Source organism: Suricata suricatta, chromosome 10 (genome assembly GCF_006229205.1).
Source record: "Suricata suricatta isolate VVHF042 chromosome 10, meerkat_22Aug2017_6uvM2_HiC, whole genome shotgun sequence".
Classification (NCBI taxonomy): Eukaryota; Metazoa; Chordata; class Mammalia; order Carnivora; family Herpestidae; genus Suricata; species Suricata suricatta.
Genome location: NC_043709.1, coordinates 45,165,896 through 45,187,297, shown reverse-complemented (window position 1 = coordinate 45,187,297; position 21,402 = coordinate 45,165,896). Strand labels below are relative to the sequence as shown.

Genomic DNA, 21,402 nt, shown 5'->3' with positions numbered 1-21,402 from the left:
CAAGTCAAATTTTATTTATTTATTTATTTATTTGAGAGTGAGAGAGAAAGCATGAGGAGGGGAGAGGGGCAGAGGGGGATTGGAGGTGGCGGGAGAGAGAGACAGACAGACAGACTGACCACACGCGTGCATCCTAATAAGGGTCCATGCTCAGCATGGAGCCCAACGCGGGACTCCATCCCATTACCCTGGGATCATAACCTGAGCCCAAATCAAGAGTCTGATGCTTAATCCAGTATTTTTAAACATTACATGAAATAAGAGAGGGCTTTATAAAGTTAGAAGAGTATTATGAACTAAGCAATATTCTCAAAATTCAGAAAAATTAAATTCACAAAAGGCCTTTCAAGAATATTTTTAAGAATGTTTTTAATGATTTTGAGTCTCCTCAGCAGTGTTCATATTGATACATTTATGTGAAAGTTTTTTTTAAAGAATTTATGGAGGCTGTGTAAGACATTGCCATATTGAAATCAGTTAAGTGAAGATATTCTCCTGTATCTTTAAAAAAATTTTTTTTAAAGTTTATTTGTGAGAGAGAGGGAGAGAGCATGCACGTATGCACCCAAGTGGCAGAGGGGCGGAAAGAGGGAAAGAGACAGTCCCAGGCATGATCTGTGCTGTCAGCACAGAGCCTGCTGCAGAGCTCAAGAGCACAAACTGTGAGATCATGACCTGGCTACTTAACCCAACTGAGCCACCTAGGCACCCCTCTCATATCTTTTAAAAGTTTTTTATTTTATTTATCATCTTTAAATTTAATCTGTCTGAAATTGATTTTTGTATATGGTATTAGGAGTCCCAATTCCTTTTCCTAGGTGTATATTAGCATCATTTAGTGATTTTTTTTTTCTGCCTTCCTCAACTAATTAACAGAGCTACCTCTATTATAAATCAAGTTACTTTATATTCATGGGTCTGTTTCTTGTATCTCAGTTCTGTTACTTTGATGTATATGCCTACACTGCACCAATACCAAATTTTAACTATTATACCTTTGTTAAATCTTCATGTTTATCTTACTTTCCACCTTGATCTTCCTGAGTGTCTTCACTTTCTTGGCCTTTTGTTCAGTGACAAACTTAGAATTAAAAAAATGAATTTATAAGTGGAATTTCATTGATTTTTATTTTTATTTGGGGAATAATTGATAAGTTTATTCTTTCTCTCTCTGGACTCATATACTGTGGTTTTTTTTCTCTCAATTGAGTATTTTCATTCAATAAAGTTTTGCTATATTTTTTATAATGGACCTACAAATCTTTAGTCAGATTTATGCATACATAGTCTTTTATTGCTTTTTTTAGTAAATGGTATGTTTAAAATTATGTTTTGTAGGCATTACCATTATATTGACATACACTCAGTTTTTTAAATTGATTATTGTATCAATGTTGCTAAGCTTTTTTGTTCTTATAACTTATCTGTAGGTTCTTTAGGAGTTTTCATGTAAATAAGCATATCATCTGGAAATTGCAGTTTTGATACTTTTATTATTTATAACATGGTTTCTGAATTCACTGATACTTCTCATACATTGTTGAAGTGTTAATAGAAATCTTTTCTCTTATTTCTTAAAAGGTTTAAGTTATTACCAATATGATATTTGATGCAGTAATTTTTTGCATGTGGATATACTTTATCAGGGTAAAGAGTTTTTTTTCTGTAGCCCCTTTTTCATATTTAAGGTTCTTGACTATGTTCCTTATCTCTTTGTCAGTCTTGCTACAGATTTGTCATTTTTAATTTTCCAAACCTATGAGACTTTTCTATTATCTGTCTGCTGATTTTTCATGCAATTTCACTGTAGCTAGAGAGTGTAGTTAGTATGATACCACTTATTTGTTTATGAACTTGAACAAAATGTGTATTGACCAGTTGGTGGGTGTATTGCTGTTTCATTCCATTGGATAATATTTGTTAATCTTGGTGTCTATATCTTCTTTACCCACGTCTTTACCCATTATTGTCACATATTATTATTCATTCCTCTGTTTAGATCTGGATTCCATCATACTTTTTTATTTAATTATTTTATACATTCTTGTGTTTAATGTGTGATAAACCCAGCAATTGGAACTTGCTATACATCATTCTTTTTTGTGTTAATTTTTAATGTTTATTTCTGAGAGAGAGAGAGAGAGCACATGAGCAGGGGAAAGACAGAGAGAGAGAGGGAGACACAGAATCCAAAGAAGGCTCCAGGCTCTGAGCTGTCAGCACAATGCCTGACACAGGACTCAAACTCACGAACCAGGAAATCATGACCTGAGCTGAAGTTGGATGCTCAACCGAATGAGCCACCCAGGCGCCCCATCTACAGATCATTTTTAACGTCTTTTGTTTCTGCTGGTTTTCACTTGTGGTACCTTGCTTCCTTGTGTGTGTGTGTGGTTATCATATCATGTTTAGCTGTGAGAATTTGTGGAAGGACATCCCCCAAGGGGCTTTGATTTGCATTTGCTTTTGCCAGTGAATAAGAGACTACCAATCCAGGACCAGTTAAAAATAAAATATTACCTTAGGTTGCGATCCATATAGGTAGTGTAATTCAGGCTGGTTTATGGCTGTAGATTCTCAGAATAGCTTTCCTTTACCTCTTTCTGCCTACCATCAAAATAATGATATTCAAGTGCTTTCTTCACTAAGGTTATTAGAATTATGGTGTGCCCTTTTACGGTACTTGTTTATGAGAAGGTATGTTAAGAGCTTTTCTACCTTGGGCAAATTCCCTTTTGGGGATTTAAGCTTGTGTCTTCTCTGAACTCTAGCTTTTACTTTGTTTTGGGGTGCTGAGTTTCCCTCTCTCTCTCAACAATTCATTTAAAAATAAAGATGTAGAGTTGCCTGGGCAGCCTAGTTGGTTTAGGCGTCAGACTTCGGCACAGGTCATGATCCCACGGTTTGTGGGTTTGAGCCCCGCGTCAGGCTCTGTGCTGACAGCTCAGAGCGGGAGCCTCTTTAGATTCTGTGTGTGTGTGTGTGTGTGTGTCTCTCTCTCGCTCTGACCCTCCCCTGCTCACACTGCCTCTCTCTTTCTCTCTCTCTCAAAAATAAATAAAAACATCAAAAAAATTTTTTAAATAAAGATGTAATCTGTTAGTTTTCACTGATATTTGGTTCACACTTTATCTGCATTTGTGAATAATGGCTAGCATATGCTTAGTAAATATTTGTTGATTGGCTAAACCAATACTTCATGGAACATTTTTTAGTTGGTTTTGAGTGGAGCATTTTTGGTGTTTGTGTATAGTATACTATAGTACCAGAAACATGTTTCTTAATTATTTTCTAGGTCTCAACTGAAATTTCACTTCTTAAGGGAAGCATTTCTTGCTTCTATTATATATTTTCATTGTTCATTGTAATTTGAGGAGGCTAATATTATTTCTGCTTTTTATCATCATTCATAATTGAAAAAATTTGGTAGTTCCCCCCTTCTCATTTGTTCTTTTCTCTTTCGATACCATCTTTTCCTTTCCTTTTTCCCTCTTCTTATACCTCTGTTTTTTCTTCCCTTTCTTGCCTGCCTCCTTAATTTCCTTTTCCCTTTCCTTTCTTACCTTTCTTTATACAGTCATTTTCCTTCTACTTGAAGAACTTTTAAAGTTTTTTTTTTATTATGTGTAACCTAGACAAAAATTATTTAAAGTCATTAAACTTTTATTTAAGGAATTTCACATGTTGTGATTCCTTCCACAGCCTATCACTTTGGTTCCTCCAAAGTTTATAATCTTCAAGATAGCACTTTAAAAAAGAGCTTTGGATTAACCCACAGTTGTGTCCATTAAGCCATAGTTCTTTTAGTTGGGCTTCTTTGATTACTACTTGAATATGAATATGCTGATAATATAACTAGAAAAATATCCAACCTATAATCTTTGGGACCCACTTTCATCAAGCAGTTTATTTTAGGGCCACTTTTAGAGTCAGAGTTGATGGATGTTTCTAGTTCTCAACTTCAGACATCCTGTACACATGCATAAGTTCAAATTGTATTTACTCCTAAACTTTCACACCCTAGAATAGTACAGATTGTTAAGATATACCAATTCCTAAGAGTAAAAAAACAAAACAAAACTGGGGCACCTGGGTGGCTGAGTCAGTTAAGCATCCGACTTTGGCTTAGGTCCTGACCTCACGGTTTGTGGGTTCGAGTCCCGCATTGGGCTCTGTGCTGACAGCTCAGAGCCTGGAGCCATCTTTGGATTCTGTCTCTCTGCACCTCCCTTTCTTGTGCTTTTTGTCTCTGTCTCTCAAAAATGAATAAGCATTAAAGAAACATTTTTTTACATTGACTGTTAGATCTTTTATAGTATTTCTATCAAGTACTTCTTTCTGACATATCTAACAAGTAGTTAGTTCTGTGCTTATAGCAAACCACATTAAAAAATTTTTTTTTACATTTATTAATTTTTGAGAGGCAGAGAGAGACAGCATGAGCAGGGGAGGGTCAGAGAGAGAGGGAGACCCAGAATCCGAAGCAGGCTCCAGGCTCTGAGCTAGCTGTCAGCACAGAGCCCGATGCAGGGCTTGAACCCACAAACTGTGGGATCATGACCTGAGCTGAAGCCGGACGCTAAACCGACTGAGCCACCCAGGCGCCCCTAGCAAACCACATTTTTATTCTATGAAGGATTTCCAACAATATGGGTCTTCAAGATAAAAAGCTATCAGGATAGACCTTAAATAAAAAACATTTTTGTGCTGCCTTCTGAGGGTGATGAATTCTTTTACATTTTGTGTGTCTGTGAAAGTCTTTATTTAATCTTCATTTTTGAAGGATTTTTTGCTGGGTATGGAATTCAAGATTGACAGGTTTTGTTTCATTTTTAGCATTTTAAAGACTTTGCTCTACTGTCTTCGGCTTAATTTCTGACCCCCCCAAAATTTTTTTTTTTTAAGTTTATTTATTTAATTTATAAGAGAGATAGCACATGCACGAGCAGCAGAAGGGCCGAGAGAGAGAATCACAGGCTCCACACTGTAAGTACAGAGCCCAATGCATGGTTCAGTCCCATGAACTGTGAGATCAGGACCTGCACCGAAACCAAGAATCAGACGCTTAACTGACTGAGCCACTGAGGCCCCCTTGTCATTCTTATCTTTAATCCTCTTTACATAATGTAACTTTCTTTTTGGCTAATATTAAGGTTTTTTAAAAAAATGTTTATTTATTTTGAGAGAGAGAACTGGGGAGGAGCAGAGAGAGAGGGAAGGAGAAAATCTCAAGCAGACTCAAAGCTGTCAGTGATCAAGAGTTGACACTTGGGGTGCCTGGGTGGCTCAGTCGGTTGAGCGTCTGACTTTGGCTCACGTCATGATCTCACTGTTCATGGGTTCGAGCCCTGTGTTGGACTCTGTGCTGACAGCTCAGAGCCTGGAGCCTGCTTCAGATCCTGTGTCTCCCTCTGTCTCTGCCTCTCCCCTGCTAGTGCACTCTCGCTCGCTCGCTCTCTCTCAAAAATGATTAAAACGTTAAAAAAAGAAAAAGAGCTGGACACTTAACTGACTGAGTCACACAGGTGCCCCACTATTAATTTTTTTTATCACTGGTTTTACACATTTTGATCATGCTGGATCTTGGTATAATTTTCTTCATGACTCATGTGTTTGAAATTTATTGAGCCTCTTGAATTTGTGTTTAGAGTTTTTATCAAATTTGGGAATTTTTTATCCATTTCTTTAAATATTCTCTCCCTGTTTTGCTTTGGGGACTCCAATTATACATATAGTAGGTCACTTTAAGGTGTCCCACAGCTTACTAATGTTTTAAATTCTTTCCTTTCCTCTGTGTTTTTTAAGAAAGTTTTATTCTATTTTTGAGAGAGTGCAAGTGGGGGAGGGGCAGAAAGAGCAAGGTGGACAGAGGATCTGAAGCCGGCTTTACACTGGCAGCAGAGAGCCTGATGAGGCTTTGAACCAATGAAGCGCAAGATCATGACCTGAGCTGAAGTCAGACACTCAGCTGACTGAGCCACCCAGGTGCCTTGTCCAGTAATTTTTGTGTGGATGCCAATCCTTGGCAATTTTACCTCTTCAGTGTTACATATTTGTATTTTTGTTAATATTCTTTAGCTTTCTTGGTGACAAAGTATAGCCTACTTAGAAGCTGTTTGGGCTCATTGAGACTCCCTTTTTTTTTTATTTTTTAATTTTTTTAATGTTTTATTTATTTTTGATACAGAGAGAGAGCATAAGAGGGGGAGGGACAGAGAGAGGAGACACAGAACCGGAAGCAGGCTCCAGGCTCTGAGCTAGCTGTCTGCACAGAGCCTGACGCGGGGCTCGAACCCACGAACGTGAGATCTGACCTGAGCCGGAGTTGGAGGCTTAACCAATTGAGCCACCCAGGCGCCCCGAGACTCCCTTTTTTATCTTTTAATTTTAAGGTATTTTACACAGAACCCCAGTAGCCTTTAGGACTGATTTTTCCCAGCTGCTGAACTCTTCCTAGTATTCTATACAATGTCCTGTGAAATATAGTTTAATACTCTGACTTGTGGGAACAGCCCTATGTGAGCCCTGGAGGTTGTTTCCACTCTTTTTCTAGCCTCTGGTACTATGTTCCATGCATATGTTGATCAGTACTTAGCTGAAGATTCTAGAGACACCTTGTTCGGATCTTTACAACTCGTTTTCTTTGCAGCTCTCTTCTGTCCGGTGCTCTAGCCTTTTCACACTAGCTGCCTTGGCCTGCCTAGACTCAGCTACACTTCTTCAGTTCATGGGACATTTCTGAGTTTCACCGGGACTCCCTCTCCCTGCACTGCATCCCGGAAACTCCTCCAGTCTATAAGCAAAACTATTTGTCGGTCTCAACGTTTATTCTTTCTCTTCTCTCAGGGATTATTGTATTGTACTGCCTATGTCTGAAAGCCATTGCTTAATATATTTTATTCTTTTTTAAACTTGTTTCAGGTGAGGTAGGAGAACGCAGTGTTTCTACTCCATTTTGGTTAGATGTACAAATAACAAGATTTCATTTTTTAAATTATATTTTGGTTGAGAAGATAGATGAGAAATAATTTCTGACAAAGAGAACAAGCTTCCGTGTCAATATTTAGTTAAGCATTGAATACTTTCTATTGTGTTAAGATACTATGTAGAGTGCACAGAGAAATATTAGACCTGTTCTCAGCACCAAAGGTCATTTGGAAAGACATAAAATATGACATATCAGTAAATATATTATACCTTGCATATGGAGTCATCATAGCTGTGATTCTCTTTAACCTAAAGCAAACAGTTGCATGATTTCCCTTGCATTCCCTTACTCAAGATTTCCTAGAAATCTGATAGACCCATAAATAAAGCAGCCATTTCCCTTCTTGAGTGAAGTAATAATTCTACTGGTATTTCTAGTAAAATATGTGTTCTGTAGTAATACTATCTCTTTATTGTCTAACCTGGCTCAGTAAATTAAAGACATAGTAATATGTATGCTAATGAAAACTAGGAAGATATTTTTTCAAGGATAAAAAAAAAATAAAGATCTTTCTCATTTAGGGCCGGAGATGCCAAGAGAGACTCTTTGGGACATATGAAATTTTACACTTTTCTTTTCTAGTGGGATAAAGGCAGTATAATTAAGCTGAATGAATGTGATTGTTAGAGTAACAATTTTGAGACATTGTTCTTCACTTTCTACCTACATTACTTTTGACCAGGTAGGTAAAGTCTTTGACACTCTTGGTATTTAAGAGTGAAATCTTTACAAGATGATTGGTTTTTCTGTAGAAACATTTCAGTTAACAAACAATATAGAAGAATGAAAATAGCAAATCATCATTAGAGCATAACAGTAATAGATGCTGCAAGCAATATCCATGGATGAATGCTATAAATAGTAGGCAGAAATTTAAGGAAGAACAGATATTTGCATACTCTTAAAGAATTTTTTTCAAAACATTCATTGTTTACAATGGGAAAATGGTAATATACAGATAAGAATACCTATGGATGCACCTGCTTAATCAAGATCGGAGTTAATCAGCTGTAATAAATAAAACATATTATCATCATATGTACTCATGTATATAAACATCATATAGGATGCACTTGAGAAGAACATATTATCTCTGCAGTGAGGTGGCTTTAAATATGTATAACCTCTATCTGGTTATGAGAAAGCAAGACATGCCCACATTGCAGAACATTCTATGATGTACTTAATTAACACTTGTGTAACTAATGACATCAGTGTAGTGAAAGACAAGGAAAAACTGAGGTGAAGTCCAAGGTTGAAAACTGAGGAAACCTAAATGTAATGTGGATCCAGAATAGAAAAAAGTTACCAGTGGAAAAACTGGTGAAATCTGTATAAAGTCATTTAATTAATAGCTAATATCTTAGTTTTGACACTTACACTGTGGTCAAGTAAGATCGTGCCACTGTAGAAAGTGGGGCACATGGGAACTTGGTACTATCTTTGCAACTGATCTGTAAGTCTAAAATTACTTCCAGATAACAAGTTTTTAAAAAATGGTGACAGTATTTGACAGAGCTTGCTAACATGTTGTTAAATTAGTCTTTTTGTTGAATTGGGAGGGAGAACCTCATTTTGATAGTGTGTGACATTCTTTTCCCTTGAGCAATTTCATTTTTCCACAGAAAATATAAAGTTTGAAGGCGAGGTAGAGGGCTAGTTCTTACATTTGATTGGTAGTGTTCTGTAAGCGGGTTAAGAAAAGAAAGCTGAGTATCTAATGTACAGTTACAAAATGTAAGTCTTTACTTCATCCCTCAATTTTCAGGTTCATGTTTCACATTTTACCTGTGCTTTGGCTACGTACCAAAATTTAGAGCCTGTTTACTTGGGTTTTTTCTGGAGAACAAACCTTTGATAGCTTATTGGAGTTGCAAGGGCTGGGTATTCTCCATCATAACTGCTATAGGAAACATCTTTGACCTACCTAGATTCTGCAGACTCCACCTTTCTGTGCCTCCATTTGAGGTAAAAGTAATCGTCTTATGGAGGTATTGTTCTGATTAAGTGAGGACACGTGCGCGCGCGCGCACACACACACACACACACACACACACAGTGCTTTGAATAGTATTTATCATTCGGTAAACATTCAGTGCTTCCTAGTGCTTACATTGTAACAGGCCCACGGTATTAGACTGTCCAGACAGTGCACTGTTTGGCTGACTCCAAGGAGTTCTCTTCCCACGGACTACAGTGCAACCCAGTGGCTTTAACTAGTATAATTCTTCTAGTGCGATTTTGTGATACAAAAGAGACATGTCTTGTCTCTTAATATTAAACTGTAAGTCTGAAATACTCTTAAAACAACTTAAAAAAAAAAGTAACTTGAGAAAAAAATTGAGGAAATGGAAAACAAAGTATTTTTGCTTTCCCAGTCCTTACCTTGTACTTCTCATAGTAGGGCACTCTAACCACTGAAGGTTTCTGGTAGTCTGTTAGGTATTTTGGAAACAGTTGTCAATTTCAGTGTAAAAAGGCATAAGACAGTTTTCGTGTTTCAGAAATCTAAGTTTTAACAGTTTTTCAACATAATTCCATTACTTTTTTTTAAATTTTTTTATGTCTTTTATTTATTTTTGAGAGACAGAGAGAGCGCGAGCAGGGGAGGGTCAGAGAGAGAGGGAGACCCAGAATCCGAAGCAGGCTCCAGGTTCTGAGCTAGCTGTCAGCACAGAGCCCGACGCGGGGCTCGAACCCACGAACTGTGAGATCATGACCTGAGCTGAAGCCCGCTGCCCAACTGACTGAGCCACCCAGGCGCCCCAATCCCATTACTTTTAAAAGTAACTGTTGTGTTCATAAAATTTTTGCCCTCTACTATAAGCACTGCATTGGTCTCTTAGTGTCAAATAACACTCAGGTAATGGCATGCATGGACTAAGATGAGGACACATTCATGTTTTTTACATTATTGTGTAAGGCACGGTTCCAGATCCTAAAGAGACAAATGAACATCCAGAAATTTCTGTTCTCATGAAGCTGACATTTTAGAGCATAGGAAGACATTAAACAAAATAAAGAAAATACATTATATATTATTTGTTGATAATGTTATGGGAGAAAATTAGAACAAGAAAGGAGATAGTGCCTAAGGGGGTGGGGAAAAGGGTCTTGCAATTTGAAATAGGGAAGTTCTCAGTAAGATGACTCAGCACCTGAAGTTGGGTGTGGGAAACCATATAGATAGGTATCTAGGGGAAGAGCACTCCTGGAGGATAGACGTGCAAAGACCTGGAGACAGGAGTGGGGAGTAATGTGGCAGGAGCACTATAAGAGAAGGGGAATCAATGATAGGAGATTTAGAAGTAAGGATGAGTTAACTAAGGCTTTGGAAACCATCGTAATGGTACAGGAAGCCATTTTAAATGTCTTTTCACTTCTGTTCCCTTTGATTTCTGATATTCCTTTATTCTGGGCATCAAATCGATAAAGTATATAAGAGTAGAAATGTGATACCTAGCGGATAGTAGATGCTTACTGAATGTTTACTTAATTTATAGGGCAAGGTATTTAGAAGTATTTTAAAGGTTCTGTGTTCCCTTGCTTAAGCTTATTTTAACTGCTTCATGTAACATCACTTTTCTGATACTTCTTTATATTTAGTTTATAATTTCAAAATATTTGTTGTCTTCCGTAATACTTACGTTATTGAGTAGGTGTTACCTTTACCTTAAGCATCTATTTTTTATTAGCCTTATTCATAATAGAACCTAGCATTCTCTGAATCAGTAATTCACTTATTATAAAACAAAGATTCAGTGTGAATAAATATGAATTTCTTTATTGTGAATAAATCCTATTTTAAGTCCTCTATTTAGTTTGATTTCTTTAAGTTTTTAAGTTTCTTTATCTAAGATAATTTGTTTCAAGTTATTTTAATTGAAGGGTCCCTACTTGTTTTTATCAGAGTGGGTCATTTTTAAGAAATTTGATCTTTTTTAATTTGTTGAGACTTATTTTGTGGCCTAATAATATATGTGACCTCTTCTGGAGAATGTTCCGTGTACATTTGAAAGGAATGTGTATTCTGATGTTTTAGGTTGGAATGTTCTGAATCATTTCCTCCCAGAGGATATATTTCTATCAAAAGGTATTGGGGCACTTGGGTGGCTCATGCGATTCAGTGTCTGACTGGGGCTCAGGTCATGATCTCACAGTCCGTGGTTTCAAGCCCCGCTTTGGGCTCTGCAGACAGCTCAGAGCCTGGAGCCTGCTTCAGATTCTTTGTCCCCCTCTTTCTCTGCCCCTCCCCTGCTCACTCTCTGCCTCTCTCAAAATAAAATAAAGACATAAAAATTTTTTTAAGAAAGGTATCCCTGGTTTTTAAAAAAGTTCACTGATCCACTTTTCGGAATTTAAGTATATCCATGTAATCTAGCAGTCATTCTGCTTGTTGATGGTATTAATGTGCATGAGAGTCTAAGATTTAATGTTGAGTGCTTAGGAACAAGAAAAAGTAAACAAGGAATGGATAGGTAAAGTATTTGCACATATCATCTTAGAGGGTTTCTTGAGCACCAGGTAAGCCCTGTCTTTGCATCTTCTGAAAATGTGTACAAGTTTATAGAAAGCTTTTTTGCCTCCTGTCCTATTTTTGATTCATACTTTGAATCAGTCTAAGAGATTATTCTGGGGTTGGGAATAATGAAGATGTGAACAGGAAGTCATAATGTTGAAACTGGACATTCAGATCTTTGTAGTATGATTTCCTTATTTTTAAAAGAGAAGAAGAATCCCATCGTTTATCATGTTCTGGTTGGACTCATTTTTTATCGTTTGCTGGAGTTTGAACTTCAGAGCCATGGTGTCAACCATGCTGTAGTATCTCAGGGGAGCTCCTAGTGTGGGGCTGGTGTCATGGCTCATCCTCCAACCTTTCCTTCTTCACTTCAGCCTCCAGCTCTGAGCTTTCCAATTCCCAGAGTAGCAAATGTTGAAAGAAGTTGCACAGGTAAGTATGTGGTGGGAAAGTCGGGGGGAAATGGTACTGTCATCAGAAACTTGAGGGTGGATGTTGGGCCATTTTGCCAGTGAATCGTTTTGTTAGTTTAAAAATTTGATGTTTTTGTAAATTATTTTTCTCATAAATTATTAAAATTATTAAATAATCGAATACCCTAAGAAATAAATTTGCTTTTTGTTAGATGTGAAAAGTTTTGTATCTTCTACAAAAGTTCAGCAAAAATTTGTTGAATGAATAAGTTCACCAGATTGTGTTTGTGTGTGAAGTTCTAATACTCTAGACATTTTCTCTGTCTGCATTATACTGAAAATCATGATCTAACATTACGGGTTTTCTCCCCTTAATATGTGATTTTTAGAAATAATTTGGTAGCAGTGTAACCTAGGACTGTACTACTTTGCTTACTAATACTTAATATCCTTTTAGGCTCTTCTCAGAAAACTTTCAAAAATTGTTGCTTTTATTCTCCCAAATCAATCCTGTATAAGTCTTATTTAAGTGATTTGTACATTCTTTTGCACATAACAAGACATTCAAAATTATATCCAGGGAAAATAGACTTAATATGGCCCATAATTGCTAACAGTTCTTCAGAGAAAGTGTGTCAGGTTTACATAGATTGAGACACTGCCTATTTGGTACTATAGGTCCTCATAGTATAGAATTCCAGCAATTTATCTCCGCTTTTCTTTCCTTCAATTCTAGAGTTATTTGTTTTGGTTTTGTCTTAAATTTATTGTGGGCCATGTAGAAATACAGAGTCCCTTAGCTAAGCTGACCATATATCCAGTTGCTTCCTGATTTCCCTTCCTGCCACCTTTATTCTACTGATCTTCCCTCTTAAGGTTTAAGATTGGGTTAAGATAATCATTCTAAATTCAGAAGTTTCCTTTATATGTAGAGGGTTTGTTTTGTATCCTTAATGTAAAAGTTTTTATTATTGTATGCCCTTTCACTTGTATATGATAAATTTATATCCTAATGTTTAAGCATAAAGTTCTTCTTATTTTAATTTTAGGACCTGTTATGTTACCTGTTGACCCTAACTTACTGCTCTTAAAGCATACCAGTTATAGTTGGTTCTTTAGTTGGTATACGATTGTGTGCTTTCTTCTGTGGATTAGCACTTTAAGTTTTGTTATAGGATGATGCACTTTATGTTGGTGGTTCACTTTTGAATCTGTATAAGGCATATTGATAACAGGTGATTTCAAGATTTTGGAAAACCACAAAATCTGTTTTTTTCAGGTTGATGCATGCACAGCATGTTCTCCCTAGATCAACGTCAAACTGATAGGGGCATTTTATAGACTTTTGGTAACACTCCTCAGAGAATTTGTAGATTTAGGGGGTACATTTTAGGAGATGGTGTTACATGGGTTTTGGTAATATTGTCTGACTAAAGCAGCTTCAGACTCCAGATTTCATTAAACAGTTTTTGGTTTAAGAAGAGTGGTGATGTGTTCTTTTCTCTCTCTTTGCATGCCCTCTCATTGTTTTTTTGGATATGAGCCTACCCTGTTTTTTTGTTTTTCCTTTTTGGGGGATGAGACCTCTTACAAAATATTCCTGTATCCCCTGGAAGGACTCTGTGCCAGAATATTTACTTACTCTCCAAAATAATGACTCTGGATATGTTCATATAGGCCCTTTTTCGCTGAATCAGATTTCTAGACATAGTCATATGTACCCTGTTAACCGCCTTTTCAGTATTCATTAAGGCTCTTACTGTTCATTTATTGGGCATTCTGCATATGCAGAAACAAATGTATTGCTTTTATTTATTTCCATGCTCTTGGTTCAAGTTGATGAATTTAGAAATTCTACCTTTAAAATGTATCTAACCCTTCACTTTTCATAGACCCATCTTAAGCAGATTCATAAACTATTCATTATATATTTGTCATGTTGTAAATATCAAGCCACAGTATTTTAGAACTAGTGGGACTTCATGAGTAATATGTTTTTTATTTAAAATTTTTTAATGTTTACTTTTGAGACAGATAGTGAGTGGGGGAGGGTCAGGGAGAATGATACACAGAAGCTGAAGCAGGCTACAGGCTCTGAGCTGTCAGCACAGAGCCCAATGCAAGGCTCGAACTCACTAACCATGAGATCATGACCTGAGCTGAAGTCTGATGCTCAACCGACTGAGTCACCCAGGCATCCCGAATAATGTTTCTTACAAAAGAAAGATCATTTATTCTTTTCCTAAAGATTCAGATATTAATTTCCTTGTTTTTTGAGAGAGAGATTTTCCCCACCAGTATATAGCCTTTTCTCTTTTAGTTAAGCCCATTTCTTTTTTTTAGTGTCTTTCAGGAATGAAATAAAATAAAGATTATTTATAATAGTTGTGAAGTGAAGCAGGATTGGTAGCTCACAGTCCTGTTACCAGAAAATATTCCTAAAACAAAAATTCCTTGGGTTACAAATGTTTGTAGTTTTCATGTGTAACATTTGATACAGGAATATTCTAGTTTGATACAATTTAAGCAGTCTCTCAGTGAGATTTGACCTATCAGCTTTTCTTTTAAATGGGTGATAATAAAAATACCAGATTGTTTTCAGATATTATGGCTTCTCATGATTGGTTTCAAATATTGATTGACTACATCTTGATACAGTAGGTAAATATTAATGGTAATTGTGATTTTTACTAGTTTCTGCTTACATTGTAGACAACAAAGAACTTGTATGTAGATGTATGTGAAGTGTTTGCTGATAGTGAATACAGAATTGGGAGGGAAATGTAAAGAAATAAAATTCTGTATTCAGCAGTCAGTGCAGCTAGTAAAATCTCCATTAGGGAAACTGTAAGAAACTGTCCCACCCCCTCCTCCCAAACCCCCAAAGGCATTATATTTGGTGCTCGTTATCCTTTATAATACAAGGTAGGAGCAAATTCTGTTGCTAGAAAAATCATGGCTCATGACATTTTGTTGTTGACAACAAAACTCCTGACTACGTTAGAGAGAGAATCCACAAGAAAAAGTTGCCCTTAGGATTTATTTTTATCTTAACCCATTTTACACATGTATTCTACACATTTAATGCTACAGTGTCTTATTTCATTAGTTTATAGTGAAGTTTTGAGATAGAATCCCGTTTCCTTGAAGGGTTAAATTATGTTCACTGTATTTAGAAAGTACATAAAAATATTAGTTCATTTGGAATGTGGAAACTAATTACTTTTTAATTGGCGTAATAGTGTTCTTATAAGCATAATTTTATTCTAAAATTAATAGAACTTTCTCAAAAATAGGTACAATGAGTTTGGTAGTGACTGACTTTTGTTTCATATACCTCTAGTCAGTTTATTTTCATTTTTCTGCTCAAGAGTTCTTTTTAACATGCACAAATATTTAATTGTGGCATTTTCTACTTACATTGTTCACTGCAGAATAGGCACCCTACCCTTTTTGCCTCTTTCTCCTTTTCCCATGAAAGCTTACAATTTGAGGAGAATACACACATTATACTATTGGCTGTATATTTGAGAGTTAGTGTACGATAGTGGTTAAAAGGGGAGACTCAAGCAGATTGCCCGGATTCATATCCTGTCTCTGTCACTTGTTAGATATGGAACCTCGGGCATATCAGATATGTGACCTTGAGCATGTTATCCAGGTTCTCCACTTCTCAATTTTTTCATCTAAAAATGAGGACTACTCAAGTAAATACTTGATTACATAAGTAGATATATTTTAAGGCATTTAGAATATATTGCCTGGCATATAGTAAGCAGTCAATAAATATTTTTATTATAAAATGATTATAGTTATGGTGAAGTATTTTCAATGACTGCATTTCAGGAACTCTAACTTAATGAGATAGTGAGAAAGTTTCAGATGGGAGAAAGAAAATTCTAAATGGAGGTATCCGTATATACAGAGATGCCAAGGTGGAAAAGATCTTGTGTTTGAGTAACTGAAGGTGTGGCTGCAGTTTAGTGGTGACAGGCGACTTGTAGAGAGAGTTATTGTCAGGGAGGTTACATAGCACCTTACTGTTATTATTTTAGGAAGCTGTTCCAGTTAGTAGGGCTACAACAATTAAATATTTATTTTAAAACTCCACCTGGGGAAAAAATACATAAAAACTCACTTTGGCTGATGGGAGAGTAGATTAGAGGGAAATAAGTGGATTAGTAAAGATCTCTCTGGAGAACTTTGGAGATGCTTGTGCTAGGAAAGATATGGATAATTTTAATAAATCTTACACAGATTTCCTTCAGCAAGGCCTCTGGAGAGGAACTTAACCCTGATATCATTTATTGTCTATAATGCTGGCAAATGTTGGCCCAAACATGGAATCCTATTCCCAGGGATGGAAAACCATTCATGGCAGAGTGGTCCTTTTCCCGATAGCAAACACATGTACACTGATTTCATAAATCTATCTCCAGGCTTAACTCAGGGTTCTAGCTGCAAATTTTAAAGTACCCCCAGACATTTCTACCTGAGTGCAATTAATAAACTAGAACCATCCTGCCTGGGATATGATCTTTCTTTCACCCTTTCCTACTTTTTTTCCCCCCTGTATATGTATATACACATATATATTTTCAAGTTTTCATTTATAAAGTGTCCTGGTTTTGTTTTTTTCACTTTTTAAAAAGCTCCAGGCCTTGCTTCTTATTCCTTCTGTCTTTAATTGTCATCCTTCCCACCTGGGGCCACTGGCTAGCCTTTAAAGTTACTGTTTTAGATTATATCAAGTATGCAGTTTTGTGAATTCTTCTTTTGTGATTATTCTGATTTTTACTGCATTTGACTTTGAAATACTGTCTTTAAATGTTGAGACTGTCATACTTTAGGACTTCATAGCTAGTCCAATGTAAATGATGAAGTATACTAGGAAAATCTAGCCAAACTGGTGCTTCCATTTTGCCTGTCACTTTAATCCTCCTCTCTCTACTACAATTTGAGACCGCTCTTTTGTGGGGTAGGGGTGGGTAGGGGGCGGGGCTTAGGCTGATAGGGTTAGTGTAAACCAACCTCTAGGTATACTTTCTGATTAGTTCTTACAGAATCAAAGGAAAGATAAAATGATTAAATGTTTTAGATATGTGTTCAAAAAAGACTTAAGAAACTGCTTTTGCTAAATGCATATGTCCTATCATTCTTTGTTGATAAAATCTGACTTTTTATTTCTCTTTTGCTGTAACATCTCATGAAAGTCAGGAGAAAGGTTGTCAGTTAAGAAAGTAGATATAAGTCTGTGATGTTTACTTGAAAACTGACAAATTGTATCTACCGAAGATTTAAACAAATGTCTTAAAATGTAAATTGCAGTATGATTTTATTTTACATTATTTTTTTAAATTTCCATTTGCCAAGTCGACTCTAATATATATGACATTAGCAGTAATTGCAATATAATGTTGACATATCCTCTTTGAAATTGATAAAAGTTGATTTCTAGATTCCTTTGATTCCACTGACTCTCTTCCAGAAGATAATATGAACACCTCACCCCATGATATCGTGCATTCATTCATCCCCCCTGTAGTTGGAGCCACTGTCCTCTCTCACCACCTGCTTCCCTTCTTCACTTCTGCTTCGTCTTTTGTCTATTCCTTACAGAATAACTGTATTTAAATTTATATATGCCAAATTATGTTACTCTTATCCCCAAGCCCTTTTGACTTCTGTCTCACATAGAATAAAATCCAAAGTCCCTCAGAACCTGCAAAGCACAGCATGATTTGGGCCCACCAAGATCTTGGACTTTGATTTCTATGTTCTCTCCTAAGTTCCTACTGCTTGAGTCACACCACTGAGGATCTTGCTGTTTTCTGTGTGTTGAATTCTCTTCCTACAGGTCTTTGCTTAGATGGTTCTCTTTCTTCTTTGCTTAATTGTAATCTTCCTAATTTCATCCTTCCTGACTATTCTAAAGTAGTTTTCTTACCCTATTGCATCATTCTATGTGGAATAAAGGACAGGCCCTTAAGCCTGAAATAAAACTAACTTTTATGAGAAACTTAATATGTTATTCTTTCCTTTTCTGTCTTTTAAAAAATTTTTTTAACATTTATTTATTTTTGAGAGAGATACAGTATGAGCGGGGGAGGGTCAGAGAAAGAAGGAGACACAGAATCTGAAGCAGGCTCCAGGCTCCGAGCTGTCAGCACAGAGCCTGACGCGGGGCTCAAACCCACAAACTGTGAAATCAGGACCTTAGCTGAAGTCGACTGCTTAACCAACTGAGCCACACCAAGCACCCCTTTTTTTCTCTTTTTCTTTTTCTTTCTTTTCTCCCTCCCTCATTTTTCTTTTCTTTTCTTTTCTCCTGCCCTGGATCAGTTAATTTTTTGTTGAATCTTAGTACCCATTCCCAGACTCGTGTTGCATTTGAAGAGCAGACTATTAAATTAACACTCTTAACCTTTTTTCTTTTGCTTAAGTCATGTAAGAATAATTCGTAATTTCACTGATATGTAATTTCTGTGTTGAAGCACACAGAACAAAATGAAATTCTACATATTTGTGTTTTCTCCTCTGTTTTTCTGACACAACATACACACAGTGTGGGAAAAATCTTATATTAATGAATGAGTACATTTCTATTTTCCTTTGAGGCATTTCATATATTTAGTTTTGCTTTCAAATGGTAAAGCCTCTTATACAATATTAGTATGAAGTTTTTTATTCTGTACAGCTAAATTCAATTTTGGAATTTTAGGAGTCTGTAATTGGTTTTGATGATAAATGTTATACAAAACGTGTCAGAAGAAGAGTTTACTTTGTGTCCAGTGACTTATATGTGTATGATTTGATGAGAGGTAAACCCTGGTATTCTCCTGAAATGTTATTGTATTCTCTAGGTTTCATTTCACTTATTCAGTAGTAATTGTTGTTTAAAACCCCCCTCCCCCTTTTTTTTGAGAGACAGAATCAGTGTGAGCAGGGGATGGTCAGAGAGAGAGAGGGAGACACAGAACAGAATCTGAAGCAGGCTCCAGGCTCTGAGCTAGCTGTCAGCACAGAGCCCGACGTGGAGCTCGAACCCACAAACCGTGAGATTATGACCTGAACCGAAGTCAGATGCTTAACCGACTGAGCCACCCAGGTGCTCCAGTAATGGTCTTTTAAAGAGAATCAAATGTATTCTTAACTTTTGCAAAACAAACTTTTAAAATTTCATCTGTAAAGAGTCGAAATTTGCAGGCTAAAGTGCTTTTTTCCACAGTTACTTTTCTATAATAAAACTCCCTAAAAAAACACTTCTTCCTGTTAAAGACTACTTAGGGGGTTGGTGGATATGCATGTGAGGTTCTAGTCCCTGAAATTACATTCAGAATTACAGAATAGCTTTTATGAAATTCACCAGGGAGTACACTGCTAAAGAAGATTAAGTATGTTCTAACAAAATAATAAACCCTTTAAAAATATCTTTCTGTATTTCATACCTAAGGAGATTAATAGCCCTGAAACATATAGCAAAACAGTGAAACTGTTATCAGACTGTTGTTCGTATTTAACTAAATAGCTTTTTCGCAGACCTCAAAAGGAAGAATGGTTAAATATTTGAGTTTCTTAAAAATTTAACAGGGAACTTAAGATATAAAGCAATTATTAAATAAAGTTGGTCATTAAAGACTGAAGCATATCAGTTCATCATGTCTGCTGATAAACAGTAGTAACAGCAGTGTTTCAATTTGAAATGAGAAGTAAAAGATATTGTTCATTTCTTATAATTGAATAAAATACCCTTATTCGTAATGAGTGTACAAGACAGATGTTAAATTTGATGGGCGTTTTCCCCCAAAGTTTTTGCAAAAATACGTAGTCACCAATATTCAAGTCTTTATAAATGTCTTCCATCATGACATTTCAGTTTATTTTGGACTACAAATTACCATTGGGGGAGACATATTGACCTTAAATAACCTAGTTAGTTGATAGCTTTGGAAACTTTATAGAGGTCATCCTAAGGGAAAAAAAGCATGGGGGCATCTTCCTGGCTTAGTCAGTAGAGCATGGGACTCTTGATCTTGGAATCATGAGTTTGAACCCTATGTTGAGCGGAGAGATTACTTTAAAAATAAAGAATGGGGTGCCTTGGTGGCTCAGTTGGTTGAGTGTACAGCTACAGCTCAGGTAATGGTGTTGAGGTTCATGAGTTCGAACCCCATGTTGAGCTCTGTGCTGACAACTCAGAGCAGAGCTGCTTCAGATTCTGTGTCTCCCTGTCTCTCTGCCCCTCCTCTGCTCATGTTCTGTCTCTCTGTCTCAAAAATGAATAAACATTAAAAAATATTGAAATAATTTAAAAAAGAATGAAATGTGAAGACTATTGTCTAGCACTACCTTCAAAACAAGAATTAGCACAAGGGTGCCTGTCTTGCTCAGTCAGTGGATCATGTGACTCTTGATATCAGGGTTGTGAGTTTGAACCCTGTGTTGGTTGTAGAAATTATACAACTTAAAGAAAAAAAAAGAATGAACACATACTTAGTAATTAATTTGTATTAGCATGGGCTCAAAGTTACTAGTGTTGGATGTGATAAAGACTTAAAAAGCAAAAGAATAATAATAATAACAAACAGGTTACATAACAGAAATCATAAATTTATACCAGGATGATGAATGAAACAATTATCTTACTTATGTTACATGAGTGGGTACTTGTTTGTGGCTTGAGATAAAGTTTCCAGTTTGCCATTATACACTGACTTAAAGAGTGCTGTATCTCAGTAAACTTAGATTGTAAGGGAAGATGATATGCTCTGGAAAAGAGATCATTTACACAGTAGATACAGTGATGACAAAGACACTAATATTGAAGATGCATGTGAAGATTTTTAATAACTAAACACAAAGTTAATTCAAAAACAAATCTTTGTATGGGAAAACTGTATTTTGGGTTGTTATTTTTCAAGAACACGTGATGTTTATTTCTTTTAAAGTAAGTGGAATTATTGTATAAGATAGGCTTTATTAAATTTATGAGCCTGGAAGCAAAAATTTAATACTGTAATTTTATTTTACTATTTACTTATTTATTATTTTATTATTTATTAGTCATATTTACAACTTTCTCACATGCCCTCTTCGCCCTTCTGTACTCAATCTGTTTCTTGGTCTTAGCATTGCTTTCTTCATTTTCTTTTTTCCTCATAGGAGTTTGGTAAAGCATGACATTTTTTAAAATATTACTCGTGATAAAAGCAATATTTTTGTTTAGGTGACAAACAGCATGTTTGGTGCTTCAAGAAAGAAGTTTGTAGAGGGGGTCGACAGTGACTACCATGATGAAAACATGTACTACAGCCAGTCTTCTATGTTTCCACATCGGTCAGAAAAAGATGTAAGTTAATCAGTTATATTGTGTTTACTTAATTGTGTATATCTGTATCTTTCTGGTTCCTGAAAAGTAGTATATGAATTGCAGAATACCATCTTTAATTGAGTGACTATGTTATAGGCACAGTGCCAGG

The 21,402-nt window shown here is 36.1% G+C and overlaps 1 protein-coding gene across 5 annotated transcripts in view; it reads left to right on the top strand.

Moving 5' to 3' along the window:
• The window catches only part of CNOT2 (CCR4-NOT transcription complex subunit 2), a 120,243-nt gene that overhangs the window by 56,476 nt on the left and 42,365 nt on the right, over positions 1–21,402 (top strand). For 4 of the 5 annotated variants that reach the window (XM_029953407.1, XM_029953411.1, XM_029953408.1 and 1 more), the window contains one exon: positions 21,150–21,272. In XM_029953407.1, coding sequence (XP_029809267.1) covers positions 21,150–21,272 — 123 coding nt within the window. Of the gene's footprint in view, positions 1–11,884; positions 11,943–21,149; positions 21,273–21,402 lie in introns of all 5 variants that reach the window. The other variant, XM_029953409.1, reaches the window with a different exon arrangement.